The 24760-nt window shown below is 38.3% G+C and overlaps 1 protein-coding gene across 2 annotated transcripts in view; it reads left to right on the plus strand.

The window, feature by feature from the left end:
* The window catches only part of LOC150078544 (UV-stimulated scaffold protein A-like), a 418082-nt gene that overhangs the window by 197865 nt on the left and 195457 nt on the right, over window positions 1-24760 (plus strand). For both annotated transcript variants that reach the window (XM_090384753.1, XM_090384754.1), the window contains exon 8: window positions 17762-17888. In XM_090384753.1, the coding sequence (XP_090240879.1) occupies window positions 17762-17888 (127 nt within the window). The remainder of the gene's footprint in view (window positions 1-17761; window positions 17889-24760) is intronic.

The raw sequence follows: 24760 nt of genomic DNA on the forward strand, positions 1-24760 counted from the left end.
TGTCAGTGTAGTACCACAGAGTTGATACGTTGCTCTGGGGTTGCCGTTTCCCATATGTAGTACTTTACATTTGTCAATGTTAAACTTCATTTGCCACCTCGAAGCCCATCTGCTCAACCTTTCCAAATCCTGTTGCAGCAGCATAGTGTCAGTAGTGTCCTTGACAACCCTGCCAACCTTCGTATCGTCTGCAAACTTGGACATTAAGCCTGATATACCATCATCAATATCATTTATAAATACAGAAAACAATAAAGGCCCCAATACTGAACCCTGAGGGACTCCACTAATAACATTAGTCCACGATGAGCAGTGTCCATTGATTACCACTCTCTGTCTTCTCCCCCTCAACCACCCCTTTATCCATAGCAGCAACTTGCCTCCAATGCCACACTGCTCCAATTTGTGCAGCAGTCTTCCATGTGCAACAGTATCAAAAGCCTTTCTAAGATCCAAGTATATAATATCAAAGTTATTCCCTGCATCCAGTTCTTTTGTGACTGCATCATAGTATCCAATCAAATTGGTCAGGCAAGACTTCCCCTTAACAAAACCATGCTGTGTCCTAGCTATAACTGAAGTCTTGTCTAGATGATCCTGCAGTGCTTCTTTCACCAGTGCCTCCATTAATTTTCCGGGAACAGAAGTTAAACTCACAGGTCTATAATTACTTGTGTCAGCCTTTGATCCCCCTTTGTGAATTGGGGTCACATTTGCACATCTCCAGTCAATGGGTACCTCCCCTGAGTCCAAGGAAGCTCTCATAATTATGGCTAAGGGTTTGCTTACCTCCTTTGCTGCCTCCTTTAATATAACTGGATAGATCCCATCCACCCCAGGTGCCTTTCTTGTGTTTATCTTCAACAATTTCTCCTCCACTTTGCTCTCAGTTATTACAAGATTCTCTAGCTTACTGCTAGATTTGAATACACCTCTGGCATTCCCCTCGCTGAATAACTCCTCATGTGTGAATGTCGATGCAAAATATTCATTTAGTTTGTTAGCTACCCGAGCAGGGTCATCAACATTTGACCCATCGATCTCAAGTGGACCAATCTGATTCATCCCCTTCCTTCTAGAGTTTACATAAGTAAAGAACTCTTTGCTGTTTTTCTTCGCATCCCTTGCCAAGGATCTCTCGTAATCTGCCTTCGCCTGCCTAACCTCCTTTGTAACTTGGTTACAGATCAACTTGTATCTATCATAGGCGTCCGTGTCACGTGTTAATTTGTATGTATCCCATGCATTTTTCTTCTCTGCCATATGCCTCATTAGTTCATCTGACAACCATTTAGGCCTAAACCTTGAACAATATTTCTTAGTTGGTATGTAAAGCCTAGTAGCTTCCACGATAAGTTCTTTGAATGCTTCCCATTTTGAACTTGCTGTTGGCAATATCATCAGTTGATCCCACTGTATAGAATTTAAATATTGTCTCAGTCCATTGTAGTCGCCTTTACGAAAGCAATACCCCTTCCCTTTACCCCTAATGGTAGTTACCTCTTTGAGTAACTCCCACTTCAGCACACTGTGATCACTGCCACCAAGTGGTTCATTTATCTGCAGATTCTTAATGCATGAAGAATCACTACTGATAATCAAATCAAGAGTATTACTCCCTCTAGTTGCCTCCCGAACATGCTGATGTAGAAAACAATCATCCAATAAATCCACAAAAGCCTTGCTACTGTGTGAGTGACCAGCCCCCAAATTCCAGTCAATATCTGGGAAATTAAAATCCCCCATTATAAGACTCTCTGATTTACTGGCCCACTCTATTTCTCCGAACAGTTTCTTATTATACTCATCAGAGTCATTAGGCCTATAGCACACTCCTACTCTCAATTTTGATCTCCCAATGCTTATGTCACACCAAACTGACTCGACACTGCACTGTCCAGCGATGTCGACTGGCTTCACTTCCTTGGATTTTATGTGTTTTTTAACTAATAGCATAACCCCTCCTCCCTTCCTATCCTGTCTATCCTTTCTGTAGACATTGTACTCCCCAAATTCCAGTTCTGCATTTCTTATATCTGTGTGACACCACGTCTCTGAAATCCCCACAATATCTGCCTTTGATGTTTTGAGCAATACCTCAAATTCATCAAATTTATTTACTAAACTCCTAGCATTTACTAAACTCCTACATATATCCCTCATCGTCGGTTTGATGATCGTTAGGTGAGGGAGATAATGCTTGCATAATAAAGGCCAAAAGAATGGGCAAACGGGAATTTTGACATAATTAAGTTTTTGTGTGTGGGAGACTGAAGGCTGGGGGGGGGGGTTAAGGCAGAAATATGGGGATGAAAGAGTAGGCAACCCCAGAAGTCAGTGAGGCAGGCCCATGCCTCACCAGGAGAAAGTAGGGGGTACCGGGGGGGCTGTCCCACCACCGGCACGGGGGTGGGGGGGTGGAAAGGCACCAGGCAGAGGAGCCCGGTGCGATCGCCAACAAGCGTCTGCAGGAAAACTATACAATGACCCTGTTGGTGGTGTCCAATCTGGTGTCATGTCCAAGTTGTCATCTTTTGGACCTGGGTCCCATCCATGTTAGTCCTTTATCTTAGTGTGGTTTATTTCCTAAGCCTTCCAGTTCTCAGGAGTGTGTCTTGTTCACATAGACCCAGCTGGTGGGGTGTCTAAGTTTGTTAGTGGGTTCGAATATCGCCTCTGGCTTGGATCAGAGTAAAATCCAAAAACTTTGAGAGGTGCATTATGGCCACAGAAGCCGATGTGCCAACAACTAACAAAAAAAAAAAAAAAAAAAAACTACATCACCCATAGACTTATCCATAAGTTCAGCATCTCTTTTTCCTAGCATGGAATGGTTAGTGCTAAGTGATCCATTCCACAGTGACCATTTTCCTATCATCAGTTCAATTCAAACACAGACGGTGTCATGTCCTAAAGGCCGTACTTCTTGGAACTTTCATAAAGCAGACTGGAAAAACTATTCAACTTGTGTTTTCTCGATGACCTATATGTACAACAAAAACATATTGATGACGTAACTGACCACATTACAAGCCATATATTATCTGCAGCAGAAATTTCCATTCCAAAATCTGATCAGCTCAAGCATGTACACCAGAATCAGTGGTGAAATGAAGAATGCTCCTAAGCAAAACGAGAAAAAACCGTGCCTGGAACTAGTTTCACAATTTCCAACTACCGCCAACCTAATTATGTACAAAAAACTCAGAGCCAAAACAAGACAACTTAGGAAGACAGCAAAACGTGACTCCTCGATTAAATTCACCTCAACTATTAACAAAAATACTGACACTCGAGAATCATTCGGAAAAAAATTCAAGCTCTCAGTGGGAAATTTCTACCACTGCAGTCTCCGATAATACAATGCAATTGGCAAGACTTATCCTCTCCTACTGACATTGCAAATGCTTTAGCAGAATCTTTTTATAATATTTCTGCCTCTTCCTCTTATGTGACCTTTCAACGCACTAAAACTGATGCAGAACGTCATAAATTTAATTTCTCAATTTCATATAACCAGCTGTTTACTCTATCTGAGCTGAGAGAACCTTTGAGCAAATCTCCAAACAGCGCAGCAGGACCAGATGGCATTCACTACAGTATGATGAAGCATCTGTGTGAAGCCGATCTCTACATACTATTACTCTTTTATAACCGGATCTTCTCAGAAAATACATATCCTCTGTCATGGTGTCATTCCTATATTTGTGCTATTCCAAAACCAGGCAAAGATCCTTCTCTAGTTCTGAATTATAGACCAATATCATTGACAAGCTTTTTGGGCAAAATCATTGAAAGGATGGTGCATAAGAAGCTCACCTGGATTCTAGACTCCGAAAATCTCCCTTCTGATCACCAAAATGGCTTCCGTAAAAACAGGTCCACCCTAGATTTACTTGTAAAAATTGAATCCAACATTCGTAATGCCTTCGTCAGGAGACAACATCTAGTGATGGTCAACCTGGATATTCATAATACATTTGACACCACATGGCATCATGGTGTTATTAAAGATATGCATCAGTTGGGGCTAAGAGGCCATCTCCCTTTCATAATCCAGAACTTTTTAAAATTGTGTACATTTCATGTCCGATATAAAAACATGCTGTCAACATCTCACATTCAAGAAGAGGGTGTCCCACAGGGTTCCATATTGAGTCCAACCCTATTTGCGATTAGGGTCAACAATATTGTGGAAGAACTTCCAAAAACGATTGAAGTATACATGTATGCTGACGATCTCACCATATCCTGTCAGTCGCAAAGTATGAATACTATCGAAAGACAGCTACAAATTGCTTTAACAAGAATTCAATCCTGGACCTTACGCAATGTATATCATCTCACTGAACAGAAAACCATTACCACTAATTTCTGCAAACTTCAGTCACTTCATCCTGATCCAGAGCTAAAGATAAATAACGTGCCAGTCCATTTCCTTGGCCTGATACTAGACAGGAAACTGAACTTTCAAGCACATATGGCCTATCTTCGAACCATCTGCTTGAAGAAATTAAACATCCGCTGATGTATGTCATCCATGTCATGGGGTGCTGATCATCATACCCTCATCCATCTTTATAGAGCTCTCATGAGGTTTCGCTTGGACTATGGCTCGCCTGTATATGATACTGTGAGGAAAAGTACTTTAGAACGATTAAACACTATCCGGCAGATTGCTTTGAGAGTCGCTCTAGGGGCTTTCAGAACCTCCCCAGTTCAGAGCCTTTACATCGAAGCCCATGAACCTCCCTTACATCTTCGCAGAAAAACATTACTTCTGATATATGTCGCAAAAATCTGCAGTCTGCCCTCTCACCCTTGTTGGAGATGTCTATACAATACTGAATACAAGTCATTTTACAACAGTAAACCTAATGAAAATTGACCCACCCCACTTAGATTTAAAGAACTGGCTCAATCATGGAATACAGAAATCGGTAATATATTTTAGGACACGACACCACCAGATCCACCCTGGACAAATATCTGTGTAATATATGATGAATACTTTCAACACTGGGGAAAAAACACCCCGTCTCCTTCCAATATCGCACAGTTACTTGCAATTTGCACTCTTTTTAATTCAAACACGAAATCTATACAGTTTGATCAAAAACTTAGACCCAAGTAGGTGCTGCAGCAATCTTTCCGTCATTCAGCACTTCAGTCTCATTGCCAGTAGAATGCAGTATCATCACTGCTGAGCTCTATGCTATAAACTTAGATCTGGATCACATTATTGAACATCTAATTTCGTCTTCTTTAATATACACTGACTCACTCAGTGCTGTCTCTGCCATAAATACTAATACCAGCTCCTCTCACCCTGTAATAAAACAAATCCATTCTAAATTACTTGGGTGTAATGAGTCAAACCAAACTGTGACATTCTGGTGGATCCCATGGCATTCTGGACTAGCTGGAAATGAAAAAGCAGATCTTGCAGCCAAACATCCAAATATTTCTATTTTACAGAATTGTCAAGTTCCAATACAGATTTCAAACCCATCAACCGTAAAGCGTTACAATAGCTGGTCAATAATCTGGAGAGGTTATCCAGGAAACAAACTTTACTAAATAAAACCAGAACCAAAGCTATGGCTCTTCAGTTTCTGGAAAAGCAGACGAGAAGAAAAAATTTTAGGAAGGCTAAGGATTGGGCATGCGCACCTCACTCACTTGTATCTATTAACCAATGACAGTGCTCCTCAATGTACATCATGTCAAGTACAACTGACATTCACATTTATTAGTGGACTGTCCCCACTTTAAAAACATCCACTTAAACACCTTTAAATCAATTGCTAATACACAGTCATCAATTAATTTATTGCAGATTCTTGGAGATGATCGTAATAAAGAAGAACTGTTTACTTTGCTAAATAGTATAGGAATATATTATAAAATATAATTATATTAATGAAGCGATATTTCATATTCACCATCAAGAAAGACACAATATATGGCCTTGGAAGGTTATGTGTCATTAAACTCGACAACAACAACAGCATTATTCAGTTAGTTTTGCACTTTTTTTTTTTTTTTTTTTTTTTTGTATATTTTCAGTGATGTAGTGCTGTTATCCCTCTTCTTCTCCCAATGTTTAGCTAACGTCCAATATATTAATGCTTTTTGAATTTTCTTAAAATATATATGTGTACATATATACAGGTGACCCCCGCTTAACGCTGATCATTCGTTCCGGAAAAACAGAGCGCTAAGTGAATCCGCGCTAAGCGAGCGCCGCTTTCCCATAAGGTAACATATGTATTTGTGAGCTGCGGTCGGTGCCATAGGATATTTCCTAATCAATAATAAACGGTAATGAAAAGATGCACAAATGTCGGTCAAAATATTTAATATTCAAATATTTGCACATATAAAATATTCTGCATTACATACGTATAATTATGTGGTAACTACTTGCGTCTCAAAAGTAAACAAAATTCCAATTAAAATAATGAATTTAATTGATTTAATTTAATGGATGAATTTAATCATTAAAAATGTGTGGATTTTGAGTTGAACTTTGGCCCTCTTCCAAATAAACTAAAAGGGGTATTAATTTTAAATGGCCCGCAGCGTTACCACCCAACAATAAAGTCAACCGATCCTTCGCCGCTTTGAAACTTGGCATGTTTTTTGTTCTTTCAATGTGAAACTTCTTTTAGGCATTCGTTTCCACAAAAGTCCTGCTTCATCTATGTTAAAAACTTGTTGAGAAGTATAACACATAATACCCCTCTTCAATAATTTTAACAAGTTCTTTTTTGAAAGTTTCGGCTCCTTAATCTGCACTAGCGGCTTCTCCCGGGATTTTAAATCTATTCTATCAGTTTTAAATGGTTCCACATTTTTTTTTTTTAGGCGAGTTTTCTTCAGATCATCGTATTGGCTAATCTCTTTCTCTCTCTCTCTCTCTCTCTCTCTCTCTCTCTCTCTCTCTCTCTTTTTAATATTTAACTTAACTGAATTCTGCATTGGAATATTATCTTCAAAAAAATTAGTCTTTCCATTTCAATCCTAATAGCCGGTCTAGTCCTAGTTGCTTGCAGTGGAACAGCTATCTTTCCCGCTGCTAAAATTAATTCTTTATTTTTTCATAATTGTTCTTACAGTTAAATTTGCGAGTCCTAAATTATGGCACACATCTGCTTGTCGTTGACCGGAATCGATTCGCTTCAAAACGTCTAATTTAATTTTCAAATTCAGTCTTTTTCTTACATTTATAGTCTTCGTACTGCGCCCAGACGTTGTTGCATTTTCATTCCTGTCGGTCATTATTAGCTCTTCGAAAATATAACTGCGTTGGTTCAATTAATTATGATACAATGTTCAAGTAAACTGTCCGTTACGCACGATGTCTAATACTGTACTGAGTGATGACTAACTAGACTTCGGATAAATGCATATAATGCAAATATTACAAGCAATATATTTGATCATTTTTTAAAATGTTGATCTTGGAACTACGTAACAAGTGACTGTACTTAAATTAGCGTGAGAGAAAATTTCACTGAGCGTGGGAAAATTGCTCAAGTCGGCGTGGGAAACGTTTTAATGCTGTTTTGCTATTAATTTTCAAGCTATCGACTCCATCAAATGAAACGATTTCGTTAAATATGTCAAAAATGTAATCTGTAAAAGAGCGTTATAGTGATCTGTGACAGCGTTATAGTCAGATACGGGTTATAATATAAGAACAGCGTTATAGCGAATCAGCGTAAAGCGAACCGCGTTATAACGGGGGCCTGCTGTATATATATATATTTGATTCAGTTTAATGAAATTCTGGATCTAAATTCCAGGCAATGTTTTTAATTTCAATGTGCAGAAGCTGACATTGTCTTGAATCTTTTGAAAGTGTGCCTTCTGATATGCCAATTTTCAAAACTATTGTAAAGGTAGAAGTGGCTATTATTATTACTTTTAATTTTAAACATAGTTGATGAATGGTAAGGCAAGCAGATCTTTCAAGAGAATCTTATCTTATAGACCTTTGTTGAAACTATATTTTGTGAGCAATCGACATATAAGTTCTAGTCAATATCTGAAAAGTTAAAATCCCTTATTATAAGATAATTTGAATTACTGGTCCACTCTTATTTGTCTATATAGCTGTTTGTTATTCTCATCATAATCTTTAGCCCTGTAACACATGATAATCTTTACCCTAAAATTAACAATTAAGAATAAAGGGTTGCTCTTACCTTACACTCAGGGTAGTGGAGAATGAAAAAGATCTGGGGGGTAATTGTACAGTCAGATATGCAGTTTTCTGAGCAGTGCAGATCCCACGAACAATAATATACAGGAATTTTGTTAATAGGGATAAGGAGGTGATTATCCCTTTTATATAAGGCAATGGTCAGGCCACACCTTGAGTTCAGCATACAGGGCTGGAAGCCTCATTTTAGGACGTTGAATTTCCAGAATGAGTATAGAGAAGGGCAACGAGATTGGTGATTGGAACAAAGGGAGTACTTAAGTTCTGGAAATTGCAGTGTTTGGAGACTAGACACTTGCAAGATGATCTGATTGAGTTGTATAAGGCCTTGAATAGTTAGATCAAGTTCAGTGCTGATGCGATTCTTCCTCTTGCTCAGATTACACACTTGAGGGGGCATAAATTCAAATTGAGGAAAGTCAGTTGTAGAATAGATGTGCGAAAATTTGCCTTTAGCCAGCAGGTGGTTGATTGCTGGAGCAAACTTCCATCTTGTGGATGTTGATAGCTTAAATACAGGGTGGGCCAAAAGTAGTTATACAGTACTGAGTGGGTCGTGTTTAGTCTCTTAGGTTCTCAAAATGTCCTCCATCAATGTTGCAACATTCCTACAAATGTGTGTCACAATGTTTGTTATTGTTATTTGGTTTTTAAGAGCATTAGCAACTAAGACCATATTGCTCCGGGTATACACTGTGGTCATTCCCTGACCTTTCCGCATCCTCCGTATTTCGTGATCATGGGCTCGAACCCCAGTCTAATTAAGAGGCGTGTGCTAAGCACTGCTGCTCCTGGCTACAGAGGCGCCCATGTGTCACAATGTAACACACAAATGTGTGTTACATTGTGACACATAGTAACACACAAATTCTGGTTAGCACCAATGTCAATAAATGCTTGAGAGATGAACTTCTTCAATTCGTCCACTGTGTTGGGCTTCCTCTCAAAAACCTTTTCCTTTACTACGCCCCAAAAAAAGAAGTCCATAAGTGTCTAGTCGGGTGAACGTGGTGGCCATTCAATGCTGCCATGTCGCCCGAGCCAACGTTGTGGGAAGATCGTGTCAAGGTAGCTTTGTACTGTCAAAGCAAAATGAGGAGGGGGCCCCATCTTGAAAGAACAGTTCGGCAAAGTCAGCCCTGGTTGTGAGTTGTGGCACCACCACGTTGTGTAGCATGTTTAGGTAATTGTTACCATCCACAGTTATATAAAAAAAAAATGGCCCCATGACACCATCGCTGAACAGTCCACCCCACACAGTGACGCCTGGCTGATTCAGTTCAGTTGTGATAGCCACACGAGGATTTTTATCTGCCCAGTATACACAATTATGCCTGTTCATGTGGCCTGACAACTTGAAACAGTCTTCATCTGACCAGATGATCTTATCAAGAAGGTCTGGTTGGTCAGAAATTTGGTTATGCATTATCTCACAGAATTGCAACCAACAGTCTGAATCGTCCTCCAAAAGACTGTGTAAGAGTCTTGAATGGTATGGCTTCAATTTCAATTTACGGACTAAGCATCACAAGGACATTCTCGATATGGATAGCTCCTGAGACCCACGTTGCGTGGACTCTTTCAGAATGCTCACGAATGTCAGGCGACTCTCATCTCATTTTCCTCTGTCACAGATGTCCGAGGACGTCCAGAGTTCGGCACATTAACCACTGAATCTGTTGCATCAAATTCATCTGTGATACAATAAATTGTCAGACGTGTTGGTGGAGCAGTGTCAAATGCCTCTTGCCACGCTCTATGTGCACCCTTTTGGCCTTCCAATACTGGTTCAGAATCCACTTTCTCCCAGACTACCTGCCATCGTTCTCAATACCTGTAAAGTAAAAGAAATGATAATTAAAAATAAAATAAAAATACCATGACCCGATCAGTACTGTATACCTACTTTTGGCCCACCCTGTAAATTCAAGGAATGGAGGGGATGGATGGGTGAAACGGGAAGTTTTTTTGGCTGATGCTGTATAAGCTTGCTTTCTTGGATCATTGCCTCTACTAATGCTAACGTTAAGACATTCTAATGTCATTTTAATTTCCTTAGTGCTTATGCCACATTAGACTGACTCGACATTGCACTGGCTACATGTGTTGACTGGATGCACTGCCTTAGATTTTATGTGCTTTTCTTAACTAAGGGCATTACTCCTCCCACCCACTTTTACTTTCTGTAGATGTACTCCCTACATTCAAATACTTCATCTATTATGTTTGAGGAACACTGTCTCTTTGATATCCCTGCAATATCTATATTTGATGACTTAACCAATTCTTTAGATTCATCTTTTACTTTCTGTAGATGTACTCCCTATATTCAAATACTTCATCTATTATGTTTGAGGAACACTGTCTCTTTGATATCCCAGCAATATCTATATTTGATGACTTAACCAATTCTTTAGATTCATCAAATATAATTACTATGCGTCAAGTATAATGCAACTGTTTTTACTCTTAGCAACCCTAACACAGCCCATTTATTTGCTTCTTCCATGAGAATCCTGAGAGGCCTTATCTCCAACACCTTGCTTTCCAGGCTGCTTTGTGTTCCGGTAGAAGCAGTGCAAGAATCACTTAAACCTCTGTCTGTAGCTGCTATCAGTCTGTGTATCCCATCAAATTAGCCATTGTCTGATCCACTTAATAGCATCAGTGCTATTAACATGCTATGAAAAATTCTACTCTAAAAAAAATGCTGAATAAAATTGAGCCGAACACCATAAGACAGCCACATCAGGTACAGCTTCTTCTAAATTCAAGTAATGCCTTATATTTTACAGTGGAATTGTAGAGACTTTCGTGGCAACATTGAAGATATTCATTACTTAATTTGATGCTACTCTCCAGTTGGTTTCTGTCTGTAGGAAACTTATTTAACTCCTCAAATTTTTGTTTTCATAAAAATTACTCAATTTATTGAAGAGATCAGAATACATCTGATTCTTTTTGTGGTGGTGTAGCTATTTCGATTTCTGTAGCCAGATCATTCTTCAAACCCAAATTGAAGCCATTGCTGTGCGTTTGATTACTCAGATTGCATTAACACTAGTGTCAGTCTATCTTCCACCAAATTATATGTACTCTTATAATGACCTTGAAGAGCTTTTAATCCAGTTACCCTCCCCAGTCTACTTGCTAGGGTATATCAATGGCCACCACCCTTTATGGAGATCCTCTAAATTAGATAGACATGGCCGACTGATTGAAACTCTACTAGAGAAACAACCTCACCATTCTTATATACAGTTACCTACCGTACAGACTTCTGCAATTGACCTCTCGATTTGCTCCCCGATACTGTTTCCAGTCATTCAGTAGTCTGCTATGGATGATCCGATGGGCAGTGACCATTTTCCAGTTGTTTGTACCCTGCTCACTACACTAGTTTAGCGAACCACCATTAAACCAACCTTGCAGGAAATGGAAATTCTCTAAAGCCAGTTGGGCCAAATTTCAGTCAGCAATCATTCTGGATAAAAAAACTATTCAACTACAGTCTATAGATAAAGTAACTGACTACATAACATCCCGGTTTTAGTTGCAGCTAAATACGCAATTCCATAAAATCCCCCAACCTGATGGCACTTCAACTACTTGTGGAACGAAGAGTGCACAAACTCGAAGAAGGAAAAAAAAAATAAAGCAATTTATTCTGTCGGTCTCCAACCACAGCTAATCTAATTAGCTACAAGAAGCTAAGGGCAAAAGTGTATTTCATTCAAAGGCAAACCAAGAGAGATTCTTGGACTCAGTTCGCATCTACTATCAATAGAAACAGTGACTCCAGATTAATATGGAAGAAAATTAGGCAGCTTTCTGGGAAGTTTCCAATCATCCCTTCTCCAATTCTTTCCTGCAATGGGTAAGAACTCTCTGCTCCTCTAGATATAGCGAATGCCTTGGGGAACTAACAAAAAAAACTACATCAGCCATAGACTTATCTGTAAGTTCAGCATCTCTTTTTCCTTTGCCCAATCTCAGCTGCATCAAACTACACTCCAAATTTCTAGAAAATTAAGACCGCCACCAAATGGAGATCCATCAACTTTCGAACCTCACTATCACTTCCATATAATCAGCCTCTTCAATATTGTGAACTTTTAGAAGCCATCAGAACAATACGAAACAGTGCCGCTGGGCCAGATGGCATATATTATGTTATGCTGCAGCATCTCGATGACAAAAACTTACACAACTTCTGCTAGTCTTCTTTAACTGGATCTACCTGGAAAATATTTATCCAACCTCTTGGTACCATGCTACAGTTTTGGCCTTTTTGAAACCTGCAAAAGATCCTTCCAGTCCTAATAGTTACAGGCCAATCTTCTCTGTCAAGTTGCCGTGGTAAAATTTTTGAAAAAATGATCCACAGTCAACTTATTTGGATCATTGAAACTCAACATCTACTGAGTAATTGTCAGCATGGCTTTTGCAAAAACAGGTGCTCCTTAGATCTGATGATCGTCTGAATTTGAAATTCTCAATGCCTTTGTGAAAAACGAACACCTCGTTATGTGGTCTCCAGAGATATAGAGAAGGCATTTGATACTACCTGGCGGTATGGCATTCTCAATGACCTTCATAATCTCGGTCTACAAGGCAACCTGCCTATATTTATTAGGAACTTTCTCCAGAGCCGCTCTTTCCAGGTTCAATATCAAAACTCCTTTTCTTCTACATTCTCACAGGAAGAAGGAGTACCACAGGGGTCAGAATTGAGTGCAATCCTATGTGCCCTTAGAATTAATTCCATTACAAAAGAATTCCCAAATACTGTGGAGATGTATCTTTATTCTGACAATCCCTCTATTTTTTGCCATTCTCAGAACATGAGATCTATTGAGCTGCAATTGCAGATGTTCCTCAATAAAGTAAAAAAAAAAAAAATGGACTGAGTTCAATGGATATCGTCTTTCCCATCAGAACACAGTTGCAATCCACTTTTGCAATCAACGTAAATTGCCTATAGACCCTGAACTTCGAATATCAAATTCCACCATTCTGATTGCCAACAATATCAGATTCTTGGGATTGATCCTTGACAGCAAGTTAAACTTCTTTGAGTACATAAAATTAATATGTACTACCTGTCTGAAAAAGTTGAACATGCTAAGAGCTTTATCTGCCCTGTCTTGGGGAGCAGGTCATACAACTTTGCTGCTCTTATATAGAACACTGATTAGATCCCGTTTGGATTATGGTGCCCCAGTTTATGATTCTGCCCGAAAGAGTGTATTACGCTGGCTCGATCCTGTACAACACAATATGCTGCGGATTGTTCTTGGTGCTTATAGGACATCTCCAACCTATAGTCTATATATTGAAGCCCATGAGCCTCCTCTGTACCTCCACAGGAAAATGTTACTACTTAAATATGCAGTCAAAATACAAAATTGTTCTCTGCACCCCATTCAGCCATACCTCTTTAATCCACCATTTCACAATCTCTATAGGAATAAACCAAATAAAATACGACCAGCAGGCCTACGGCTTCTTGAAATGTCACAAAATTGGAATGTTCCTCTCCGAAATAGGCAGCAGATAAAAAATAATTCTCCCCCACCATGGACTCCCTTTCCTCAACCGACCTGTGATACTTATTTTCTCCAATGGGGAAAGAATCATCTACAGACTCTGAATGTGCAAATCCATGCTAGCCATATTCAAAACTATTTTGACTTCTTACTGATATATACAGATAGTTCCAAATCTCATTCAACTGTTGGAGTAGCAGCAGTGTTTCCCCTCTGCTATCATATCAGCTTCTCTTCCACCCGAGTACAGCAACTTTTCAGCGGAACTATTTGCAATACAATTAGCTCTAGAAAATTTGACTTTTCACCCATCTGCAAAATATTTAGTTTACACCAACACTCTCTCAGCTCAATTAGAGCAATGCAGAATCCCTCTCATAAGGATCACCCTGTTTTAAATCAAATCAGGAATTTTCTGTTGAAAATTGAAGATCATCAGCAACTAGTGAACTTTTGCTGGATTCCAGCACATTCAGGCATTAAAGGGAATGAACTGGAAAAGGGAATATTTCTGCTAAAAATCAACTTTAGACTTAACCTCTGTCTTCATTCCAGCTTCTGATTATAATATCATAGTTCAAGCAGCATACCATGCACAGTGGACAGAGCTATGGAATAAACAAATAATAAACTTTTCCAGTTGAAACAGGATCCAAAATTTTGGCACTCAAGCATTTAGACAGTTCGACGAGAAGAAGTGGTACTTGCACAGATTAGAATAGGGCATACTCATCTGACTCACCTCCATCTATTCACAGGCGATGATCTTCCTCAGTGTCCTTACTGCTCTGAACATCTAACAGTCAAACATATTTTGATTGACTTTTTTCACATTATGAACAACATTGAATTTCAATATTTCATTCTCTGGCTAATCTCCGAGAACTGAACCGATAACATTAAATCATATCATTGGTGAGAAAGCAAATATTAATGAACTTTTCTGTTTTTTGAAACAAATAGGAATGTATGAACGACTATGATTAGTTTCTGAGCTGAAATGAAATTGAACTGGCTTCATATTAATTATTTTTTTTAACATTCTTATGAATAGGTGCACTATAGCCATAGCAGCTTGTGCGCCGTTAAACACCCATACTACATACACACGGTTCTCTCCTGAGTCATAGCATCCCTGCTTTGAGCATTTTGCTTTACTGCTCTTTATTATATGTAGTTATGTATACTTTCTAGAGAGAGAGAATATTCATATTTTAGGATGCTATTTGCTGTTTAATACTTGCAATTCATGCAAAAAAGGATAACATTTCCCTCTTCTTCACTGCCAGCCATTAAGTAAACTTCATAACATCATATTAACTATTCTTGCTAATTACTGCTACAGTCACAGAGTGTTTGCAATGATCAGTTTGATGCTAATTTAAAGGAGGTAGTGGAGGTTTTTAGTACAGGCAACCCGCTCTCCTGTATAACATGGTACTTCTACAACAAATCAATAGTGTTTTGTCTAACACGATTGATAAATTGCGGCAGTCCTTGCACAGCACAGTACTTATATAACAAGGTATTTTTGAGCTTTTGTGCAGGGGAAACCCTGCTATTATGTTGGATATAATTTTTCAACATTTCCACTCTCTTTTGTGAATCCCCGCTTTTGGCTCGCTAGTTGTTATGCAAAAAAAGAAAAAAGAAAAGAAAAAGAAGGGAAATCCCTGTATTTTATTTTGTTGGGAAATCCTTGTATTAGGTTCTGTGCTATTGAACTTGTGGAAAAAATCTAGATTTCAAAGTTTTATTACTATTGGATAACGTGCCAGGCCATCCAAAAGATTTAAGTCATCCAAACGTTGAAGTATTATTCTTACCACCTGATACATCTTCTTTAATTTACCTTTAAAACTCATTACATCAGAAAATTGTTAATTGATTTTGGAAAAAATTGATTCTGAATCTATTGAAGTGATGTAGGCATGGAAACATTTTTCGTTTATGGGACTGTATTGGAATCATAGCTTTATCGCTCAAAGTAAAACAAACCGTCAACATTAACGTCAACATATGGCCAGAGTCAGTTCATTTAGGAAATATGGTTGAACCAGCAGAAAACGAAATAAATCAGTGCGATAGTACAACTTGCTAAGTGTAAGAGGGGAAGGTTTTGATGATATGACTACTGAAGATGTTCAATAATTATTGGTAGAAAAAGAGGCCAGCAAAGCAGATTTGGTTGAAATGTCATCAGAGGTAAACAAAATCAATTCAGTGGATGATAGCGTAGATGAAAATTCTGAAGTTCCAAATTTTACCCTAAAAAGCATACGGGAAGGCAAGCAATTAGACTTATTTTTTTGACTTCAGGTCCTTCGACTGAAAGGAGCACAAAGTTCAAAAGGGAGCTTCAAAAATACTTAGCTCAATATCTTGAAATTTACAAAGTTCTATCATGCAAAAGCAAACAAACCAGATTACTGATTTTTTAGAGAGAGCAGAAGATACATGAAATCTAGTTGTTGCAGAAGGAAGTTCAGAAGGTGAAGATATTCTGCTTCTGCAAAAATAGGCGCCTCTGTAGCCAGGTGGGAAGGAGCAGCAGTGTGTAGCATACGCTTCTTGATTAGACCAGGGTTTGAGCCCACCACCAAATACGAAGGATGCGGAAAGGCCAGGGAATGACCACCGCATATCCCGGAGCAATATGGCCTTAGTTGCTAATGCTCCTAAAAACCAAATAACAACAACAACAATAACAGCTTCTGCAACAGAGAAAATGTTCTTGTTTGGTTGTGCATAACAGCGATGAAGAGGAAGAAACTTAAATGAATACATTATCTGACATATATCATAGTATATCACACTGACATCTATCACAGTTTGTAAGCCGTTTGTTCAATTATTACTATTTTCAATAAAAATTTAATTTCCGATAGTTATAAAAAAATGGTGTATTTTTTGTTAGCTTTTGGAATGTAGCACCCTTTTTTGAACTAGTTCTTTGTCCCATATAACACAGTTTCGCACAACACGAGATTTTATACGAACCTAACTACTGTGTTATATGAGGGTTACCTGTACTACTCTTCTGTTAACAAGCACAGAACGTGCTGAGAAAAATTCTACCCAAGAAAAATGTGGAAAAACTGAGAATAAAGAAAATAAAAATAAGGTAATATCTGGGTATGTGATTGTTGCTAAACATGACACAAGGTAGTTTCCATTATCTGTTCATTGGAGGGGGTAGTCTACCTGTTTATCAAATCATAGTTGATTGAAAAAATTTTTTTGTGTAATTTTATAGGCTAGTGTGCTGATTCAGTAAATAAAATTTCTTTTTATTTATAAGAAAGGGTGTTACTACATTCAATAAACATGTAAATTACCGAATGGAACTGAATGTATTTGCCCGTGGACCTCATCTGCCCACATATGTGAACATGTTTTCCATGCTGATCCCTAATAGTGTAATGCTGGAACTTATTGCACTGATTACTTCAATCAGAGTTGGTTCTTGGCACATATGTTACAGCCATATTTTTTTTGCTGCATTTTTTTTGTAGCTTATATCGCCAGTGGCCAAGTGATGTGTCATTTTTAACAATGGCAAAAGAGGATACATAGGTTTTAACTTTTGTTCCTCTATGCTAAATTTCTGAGCAGCAACTTTAATTTTGATAGAAGCCATTTTATGTGGACAAGTCAGGTGTGATCATTCCTGCCATCAGTGCTGGTTCTTCCTCTTGTGCTATGACTATCTTGCATGAAAAAGTTTTACAGTCCATTGGGTCAGTAATGACAAAGTGATTACATTTAACAGTGGGAAATTTTTTTGAACCTATTTAAATCAAAACAAATGTATTTTTACTTTTTGGTTCCCTTGAACTTCCAGTTGGTCAGACTTAACTGTAGTCATTGAAATTTTTCAGTTCGTGGAGAAACAGAATTGGAAAATTTCAAAGATTGTGTAGCTAATATGATTATTACATAATTTTAATTTAAAAAATATTTTTATTATTCTTTTGCAAAGGTTTTCATTAAAGGATTTAACTGTAATGATTCCTTAAAGAAAGCTATAAATATGAAGCAGACTTTAGAAGAAGCTGTAAGTAAATTCAATAAAATGAAAATTGTGCCACAGGAGACCAGTAAGCAAGGTAATTATGTAAATGAAGCCATTGAATTCTTCTTGTGTTTCATTTATAGTTCATGTTTTTCTTAGTAGTTGATTAATTTAAAAATTTGCTTTGGAATTACTTTTAAATTTCTTTTTATCATATAATAATCCTTCTAGGATTCTCAGTCTATAAACAAATAGCTATCTCATTTTGAAACACCGAGGTTAGAATTTTTATAAATTTTGATATATTTAATTTTGATTATCTGGGAAGCTAACTTATCTCTTCCCTATCCCATTTAGTCAACCCTCTCTTAGTATTTTGGAGCAGCCTGTTGCAAAAGATTTTTTTCTCATGTTATCAGCCACATATAAGTGTTGCTCTGAAACTAATGCCGTCCCACTTTTTTTTGTGGATAACACTGTAGGTATGGTAATTTAAATTGTATGCCAGGACTTCAAGTCTGAGGGCTTACATTTATTTTTACACATATATATTTACCACTTGGTATACATTTTCTTCATGACTGAACCCAAAGTCTGCATTTCCTCCCCCCTTTGTAAAAGTTTCTGTTGGCCTCCAAGAGCCACTTCTTGACAGCCGCAGTGATGGCATCATCATTATCGAAGTGTTCCCTACAAAAGCCATCCTTCATAGGGTTAAACAGGTGACACTCTGATAGTGCATGGTCAGAACTGGATGAGGGATGTAGCAGAAAAGTTCACCTGAAGTCCATTATTGGGATGCTTGTATGGGGTATAGCAGTTTTGTTCCAGGAAATCCATAATCCAAATCCCTGTTCCAGGAAATCCATAAGCATAACTCCTCATCCAAAAAAAAAGGAACGTGATTTTTCCAGCAGATGGCTGAGCCATGAACTTCTTTATCAGTGAATCCTTATGTTACTGTTCCATAGATTACTGTTCACTCCATTTCATTGTGTTGTACCTGGGTCTCATCTTTGTTTATGGTGAATTATTGCCCATAATTTCATATTGCTCCAGAAGATTGCAGTACATTCTGTTCCTTGTGATCCAATTTAAGAATTTGTGCAGCTCACCTGTCACAATTTCTTGTATCCTAAATTGTTTTCAGTACATTAAAACATTTGCCCTCTTCAGTTCTCTTTCTCACCTTACTGACATGTACTCATACAAACCAACTGATCTTGGATCACCTGAAGTGGATTTGTTAGAAGGGATCCCATCTGGACAGTAAACACTGACCTGGACTAACAGCCATGCTGCCCTTCAGCTGTCTGGTGATCCAACAACCATGTGCCCTAGCATGGTACTTTTTAACCACTATCCTAGGGAGGGAGAGGCAGGCCCCTGCCTTCTCTTCTCCGTCCCATCCCCTATTTTCCTTCTGGTTGGGCCTGCCTCACTGACCATTACAGAGGCTATCTAACCTATCGGCTCCTTACTTCCTTTCCTTCCCCCAGCCTTCAACCTCCCTCCCCTACCTATTAACTTATACAGCGATTGCTCCACACGTCAAAATTAATGCCTGACCTTTTAGCATTTTCTCCTGCCTTTCAGTGTAAAATCCTTTATACACAGCATCTCTCCATTTTTTTTTTTTTTTTTTTTTTTTTTAAGATCCTAGCCACTGAAATCTCAGGAAATTAGGTGGAAGGACCTGCCAGGGTAAAACTTGCAACTGGGTATGCCTTGGGCAATGCTGAGTCCCATCAGGGGCCTAGCAGCTAATAGGCCAGAAGAACAATGGGCACATGACATTACACACAACAAGATCCATATACTTTTAAATCTCTGGCCTTGACAGAGTACTGTCTTCACCCACAATGAAAAATATGTCATGAAGGGGAAATCCCTGATGCTGCTAGACAGTGAAAACACACTGTACACCATCTAGCTGTGCTTGCATTGACTGTCATGTACACCTTATTATTCTTTGGATGTCGGTGAATCTCAAGTGAGATTTATATGCACATCAATGTAACTCTCCACTTACACTGACTGCTCTAACTCTGCCACCTGGTGTGCAGGCTGAATCTTACAGGATACATGGCAGTAATGTTTAAGTTTTTAATTTGACACCATTACATTTTGTATGCAGCATCATATGAACAGGAGAAAAAAAAAAATTGAAGCATTAGTTTCAGAGCAGCCTCCATATATAATGATAGTGGATGATTTCAATTTACTCTGTAAAAATGTTACTTGCCTTAAAGATGTGTTACATTCAAAAAATTTATTCTAGTTTATTTAGAGATTAAAAAAAACTTCATGCATCTAATCTTGAAGTTTGTTTTAATTATGAGCAATCAAGTTTTACTGTCTTCTTAAAGCACTGGAAATTTTGATCTGGCTTTTATCAACAATTGATCTAAATTGCTTATAATAGTCATTGATTAATTTTGCAGCTCTGAGGAGAAAATTTTGTAGCTCCAGTGAACGATAAGTTTTTAACTGTATTTAGCCGTTTTATTGACTTAATTGTAATATTAAATTATTTTCTATAAGTAGCTTATAGTCCTAGTCAAGTTCCTTGCTTTATTTTGAATTTAGATAGTGATTTTGAAAGTTAATACTTAGCTTTAACTGTTCATAACTTGCCGCCATTGGTATACGATATGGAATAGCATAACGTATATCCCGAACTAGATAGCGTAAGGTTTAACATAAAACTAGATAGCAAAACATGTAGCACTGTATTAGAAATCTGTTAGCTTAGTATAGTATAGTATTATCAATCAATCAGTAAAATTTATTAATATTATTAAATTTCATTGTTAATTAAATTGCTGTTAGTGTATTTAACTTTTTCTTCATTGTCCACTTTTCATAGATGAATTGTAGTTCACAAGGGATGCCATTATGAATTTTCACAACAATCACCAATGAGGAAAGGAAAATCCTCATGTTATCAACCAGTCTCAACAGCAGTTTCATTAAAATATTTGGGCTACTGATGATTTCATCAGTGACTACCTAATTGGTCCATTTTTCTTGCCAGTTATGCTCAGTGTCCAAAATTATATGCATTTCTTGGAGGAGGTGTATGGAATCATGACTCAAACTAGAGGCAAAGCAGTGCTCATAGATTAGCCAGAGTTCTGTGGCTTGGGGGGAACCGAAGGGGCGATTCTCCAATGCATCACAGTCTAAAAAATGAGCGAAATGTGAACTGTTTGCAGACATATCTAGAGCAGGACATGATCTAGCCAAGGAGGAGTCTTGGAAAAAGGATAGGTGGAACAGGACCAGGTTATGTCTGCCAGGGGCAAAGTTGATGACATTGTAGAGCAGATATCATCTTTTAAGTGCACAAAAGGTGATATTGTTGTACATGTATGGCACAAATGACCTTAAGAGTAAGAAATCTGAAGATTTAGTAGAAAAAAAGTTATCGGCTAGAGTTGAATTTGAAAGTGTTGAAAATGTCTGCAATTGTGCCCAGACACAATAGGAGGGAGTATATGATGAGAGTCTTGTCAATCAATTCGGCCCTGAAGAGATTATGCAAGGCTGATGGGATAGAATTTTTTTCAGCATGGTCTGTGCTTGCCGAAAGGAAAGACTGCTTCTACAGGGATGGGATACACTTAAATAGAAGGGGTCAGAAAACTGCTAGCTTGGGGGGCGGGGTATTTACATACAAAAAGATTAACAGTAGCCGCAGGCAGAGGCGAAAGCGATTCTTGCACTGCTTCTATTGCAATGTGCAGCAGCCTAGAGTGCAAGTTGCTGGGGATTTGAAGAGTTGCTGGCAGTCATCATGGAACAAGTATCTGTTCCATGATGACTGTTTTAGGGTAATTAAGAGTAAGAACAGGTGTATGTATACTTGCATGTACACCAATGCTAGAAGTATAGTAAATAAATTTGAAGTGCTCATCAAGGCATCAAAGGCAGATATTGTTGGGATATCAGCAGAGGTGTATTGCTAAAAAAAAATAGTACCAGAATGCTCATTCTCCAGAAGATTATATGATAATGCCACATCGACTGTACAGTAACTGAATCAGACTTCAGACTCACGGTTCATAGAACAACCACTTCTAGCATTCGGCTCATGGCGAATCAAAATGCAGCGTTCACACGCATCACAGTATATATCATTCGTTGGATCTCTTTATCTAACACATTGTACTTTAGTAAGAAACATTCAAGTTTCATTGCAAAATTTATATTTTTGTTTTTAAATAAATCTATTAATTTTAAACATTACTATTATATATTTTTAGTAGCAATGGTTAAAATAGATATTTCTCCTTCCCCTTTGGTTATGCCATTGTTTCATAATATTAGGTGTATAAATTTAATGATTTTCTATTATGACATTTAGAAAAAAGTAGCGGAACGTCGTTCCAGCCCGAATATATCAGAGACATGGTGTCACACAAATATAAGCAGTGAAGAACTGGAATTTAAGGAGTATAATGTGTACAGAAAAGGACATATAAGGGAGAAAGGGTTATGTTATTAATTAAGAAACACAAAATCTAAGGAAGTGCAGCCAGTCGACATCGCTGGACGGTGCAGTGTTGAGTCAGTTTGGTAAGCACTGGGAAATCAAAATTGAGAGTAGGAGTGTGTTATAGGCCTAATGACTCTGATGAGTATAATAAAAAACTGTACAGGGAAATAGAGTGGGCCAGTAAATCAGAGAGTCTTATAATGGGCGATTTTAATTTCCCCTATATTGGCTAGAATTTGTGGGTTGGTCACTCACACACTAGCAAGGCTTTTGTGGATTTATTGGATGATTGTTTTCTACATGCATGTTCAGGAGGCAGGAGTGGGAGTAATACTCTTGATCTGATTATCAGTAGTGATTATTCATGCAATAAGAATGTGCAGATAAAGGAACCACTATGTGACAGTGATCACAGTGTGCTGAAATGGGATTTACTCAAGGAGGTAACGGCCATCAGGGGTAAAGGGATGAGTTTTTGCTTTCATAAAGACGACTATGGTGGTCTGAAATAGTATTTAAATTCTATACAGTGGGACCAGCTGATAATGTTACCAACAGCAAATTCAAAATGGGAACGATTCAAAGAATTCATCTTGGAAGCTACTAGGCTTTACATAACAACTAAGAAATATTGTTCAAGGTTTAAGCCAAAAATGGATGTCAGATGAACTAATGAGACATATGGCAGAGAACAAAAATGCATGGGATACATATAAATTAATGTGTGACATGGAAGCCTATGATAGTTATAAGCTGGTCTGCAACCAAGTCACAGAGGAGGTTAGGCAGGCAAAGGCAGATTATGAAAAATCTTTAGCAAAGGATGCAAAGAAAACCAGCAAAGAGTTCTTTACCTATGTAAACTCTAGAAGGAAGGGGATGGATCAGATTAGTCCACTTGATATCAATGGTTCAACTGTTGATGATCCTACTCAGGTGGCTAACAAACTGAATGAGTATTTTGCATCTATATTCAGACATGAGGAGTTATTCAGGGAGGGGAATGCCAGAGGTGAATTAAACTCTGGCAGTGATCTAGATAATTTTGTAATAACTGAGAGGAAAGTGGAGGAGAAATTGTTGAAGATAAATATAAAAAAGGCACCTGGGGTGGATGGGTTATATTAAAGGACACAGCAAAGGAAGTAAGGAAACCCTTAGTCATAATAATGAGAGCTTCCTTGGACTCAGGGGAGGTACCCATGGAATGGAGATGTGCAAATGTGACCCCCATTCACAAAGGAAGATCAAGGTGCGACACAAGTAATTATAGACCTGTTAGTTTAAATTCAGTTCCAGGGAAATTAATAGAGGCACTGGTTAAAGAAGCACTGCAGGATCATCTAGACAAGGCTTCAGTTATAGCTCAGACAGAGCATGGTTTCGTTAAGGGAAGGTCTTTCCTGACCAATTTGATTGGATACTATGATGTAGTCACAAAAGAATTGGATGCAGGGAATAACTTTGATATCAGATATTTGGAACTTAGAAAGGCTTTTGATACTGTTGCACATGGAAGAGCTGCACAAATTGGAGCAGTGTTGCATTGGAGGCAAATTTCTGCTATCGATAAAGGGATTGTTGAGTGGGAAAAGACAGAGAGTGGTAATCAATGGTGACTAATGTTATTAGTGGAGTCCCTCAGGCAGTGTTTAGGCGCCTCCGTAGCCAGGTGGGAAGGAGCAGCAGTGCGTAGCATACGCTTCTTGATTAGACTGGGGTTCGAGTCCGTCACCACCAAATACGGAGGATGCGGAAAGGTCAGGGAATGACCATAGCATATCCTGGAGCAATATGGTCTTAGTTGCTAATGCTCCTAAAAACCAAATAACTAATAACTAACTAACAGGGTTCAGTGTTGGGTCCATTGTTGTTTTCTGTATTTATAAATGATATTTATGATGATATATCAAGCTTAATGTCCACGTTTGCAGATGATACGAAGGTTGGCAGGGTTGTTAAGGACACTAATGACAGTACGCTGCTGCAACAGGATATAGAAAAGTTGAGCAGATGGGCTGAGAGGTGGCAAATGAAGTTTAACATTGATAAATGTAAAGTCCTACATATGGGAAGCAGTAACCCTAGAGTGACGTATCAACTCTGTGGTACTACACTTGATAGAGGTAGAGAACGAAAAGGAACTGGGGGTAATTGCGCAGGCAAATATGAAGTTTTCTGAGCATTGCAGACGGTCCGCAAGAGTAGCTCATAGTGTCTTGTCTATGATATACAGGAATTTTTTAACAGGGATAAGGAGGTGGTTATCCCCTTGTATAAGGCAATGGTTAGGCCACAACTTGAGTACTGTATACAGGTCTGGAAGCCTCATTTTAACAATGATGTAGAACTGTTGGAACGAGTACAGAGAAGGGCATCAAGATTAGTGAATGGAATGAAGGGTTGCTCTTACGAAGAAAAGTTTAAATTTTGCAAATTACAGTGTCTGGAGATTAGGCACCTGC

The sequence above is a fragment of the Mastigoproctus giganteus genome, chromosome 11 (assembly GCF_048544385.1).
Source record: "Mastigoproctus giganteus isolate SK-2022 chromosome 11, ASM4854438v1, whole genome shotgun sequence".
Lineage (NCBI taxonomy): Eukaryota > Metazoa > Arthropoda > Arachnida > Uropygi > Thelyphonidae > Mastigoproctus > Mastigoproctus giganteus.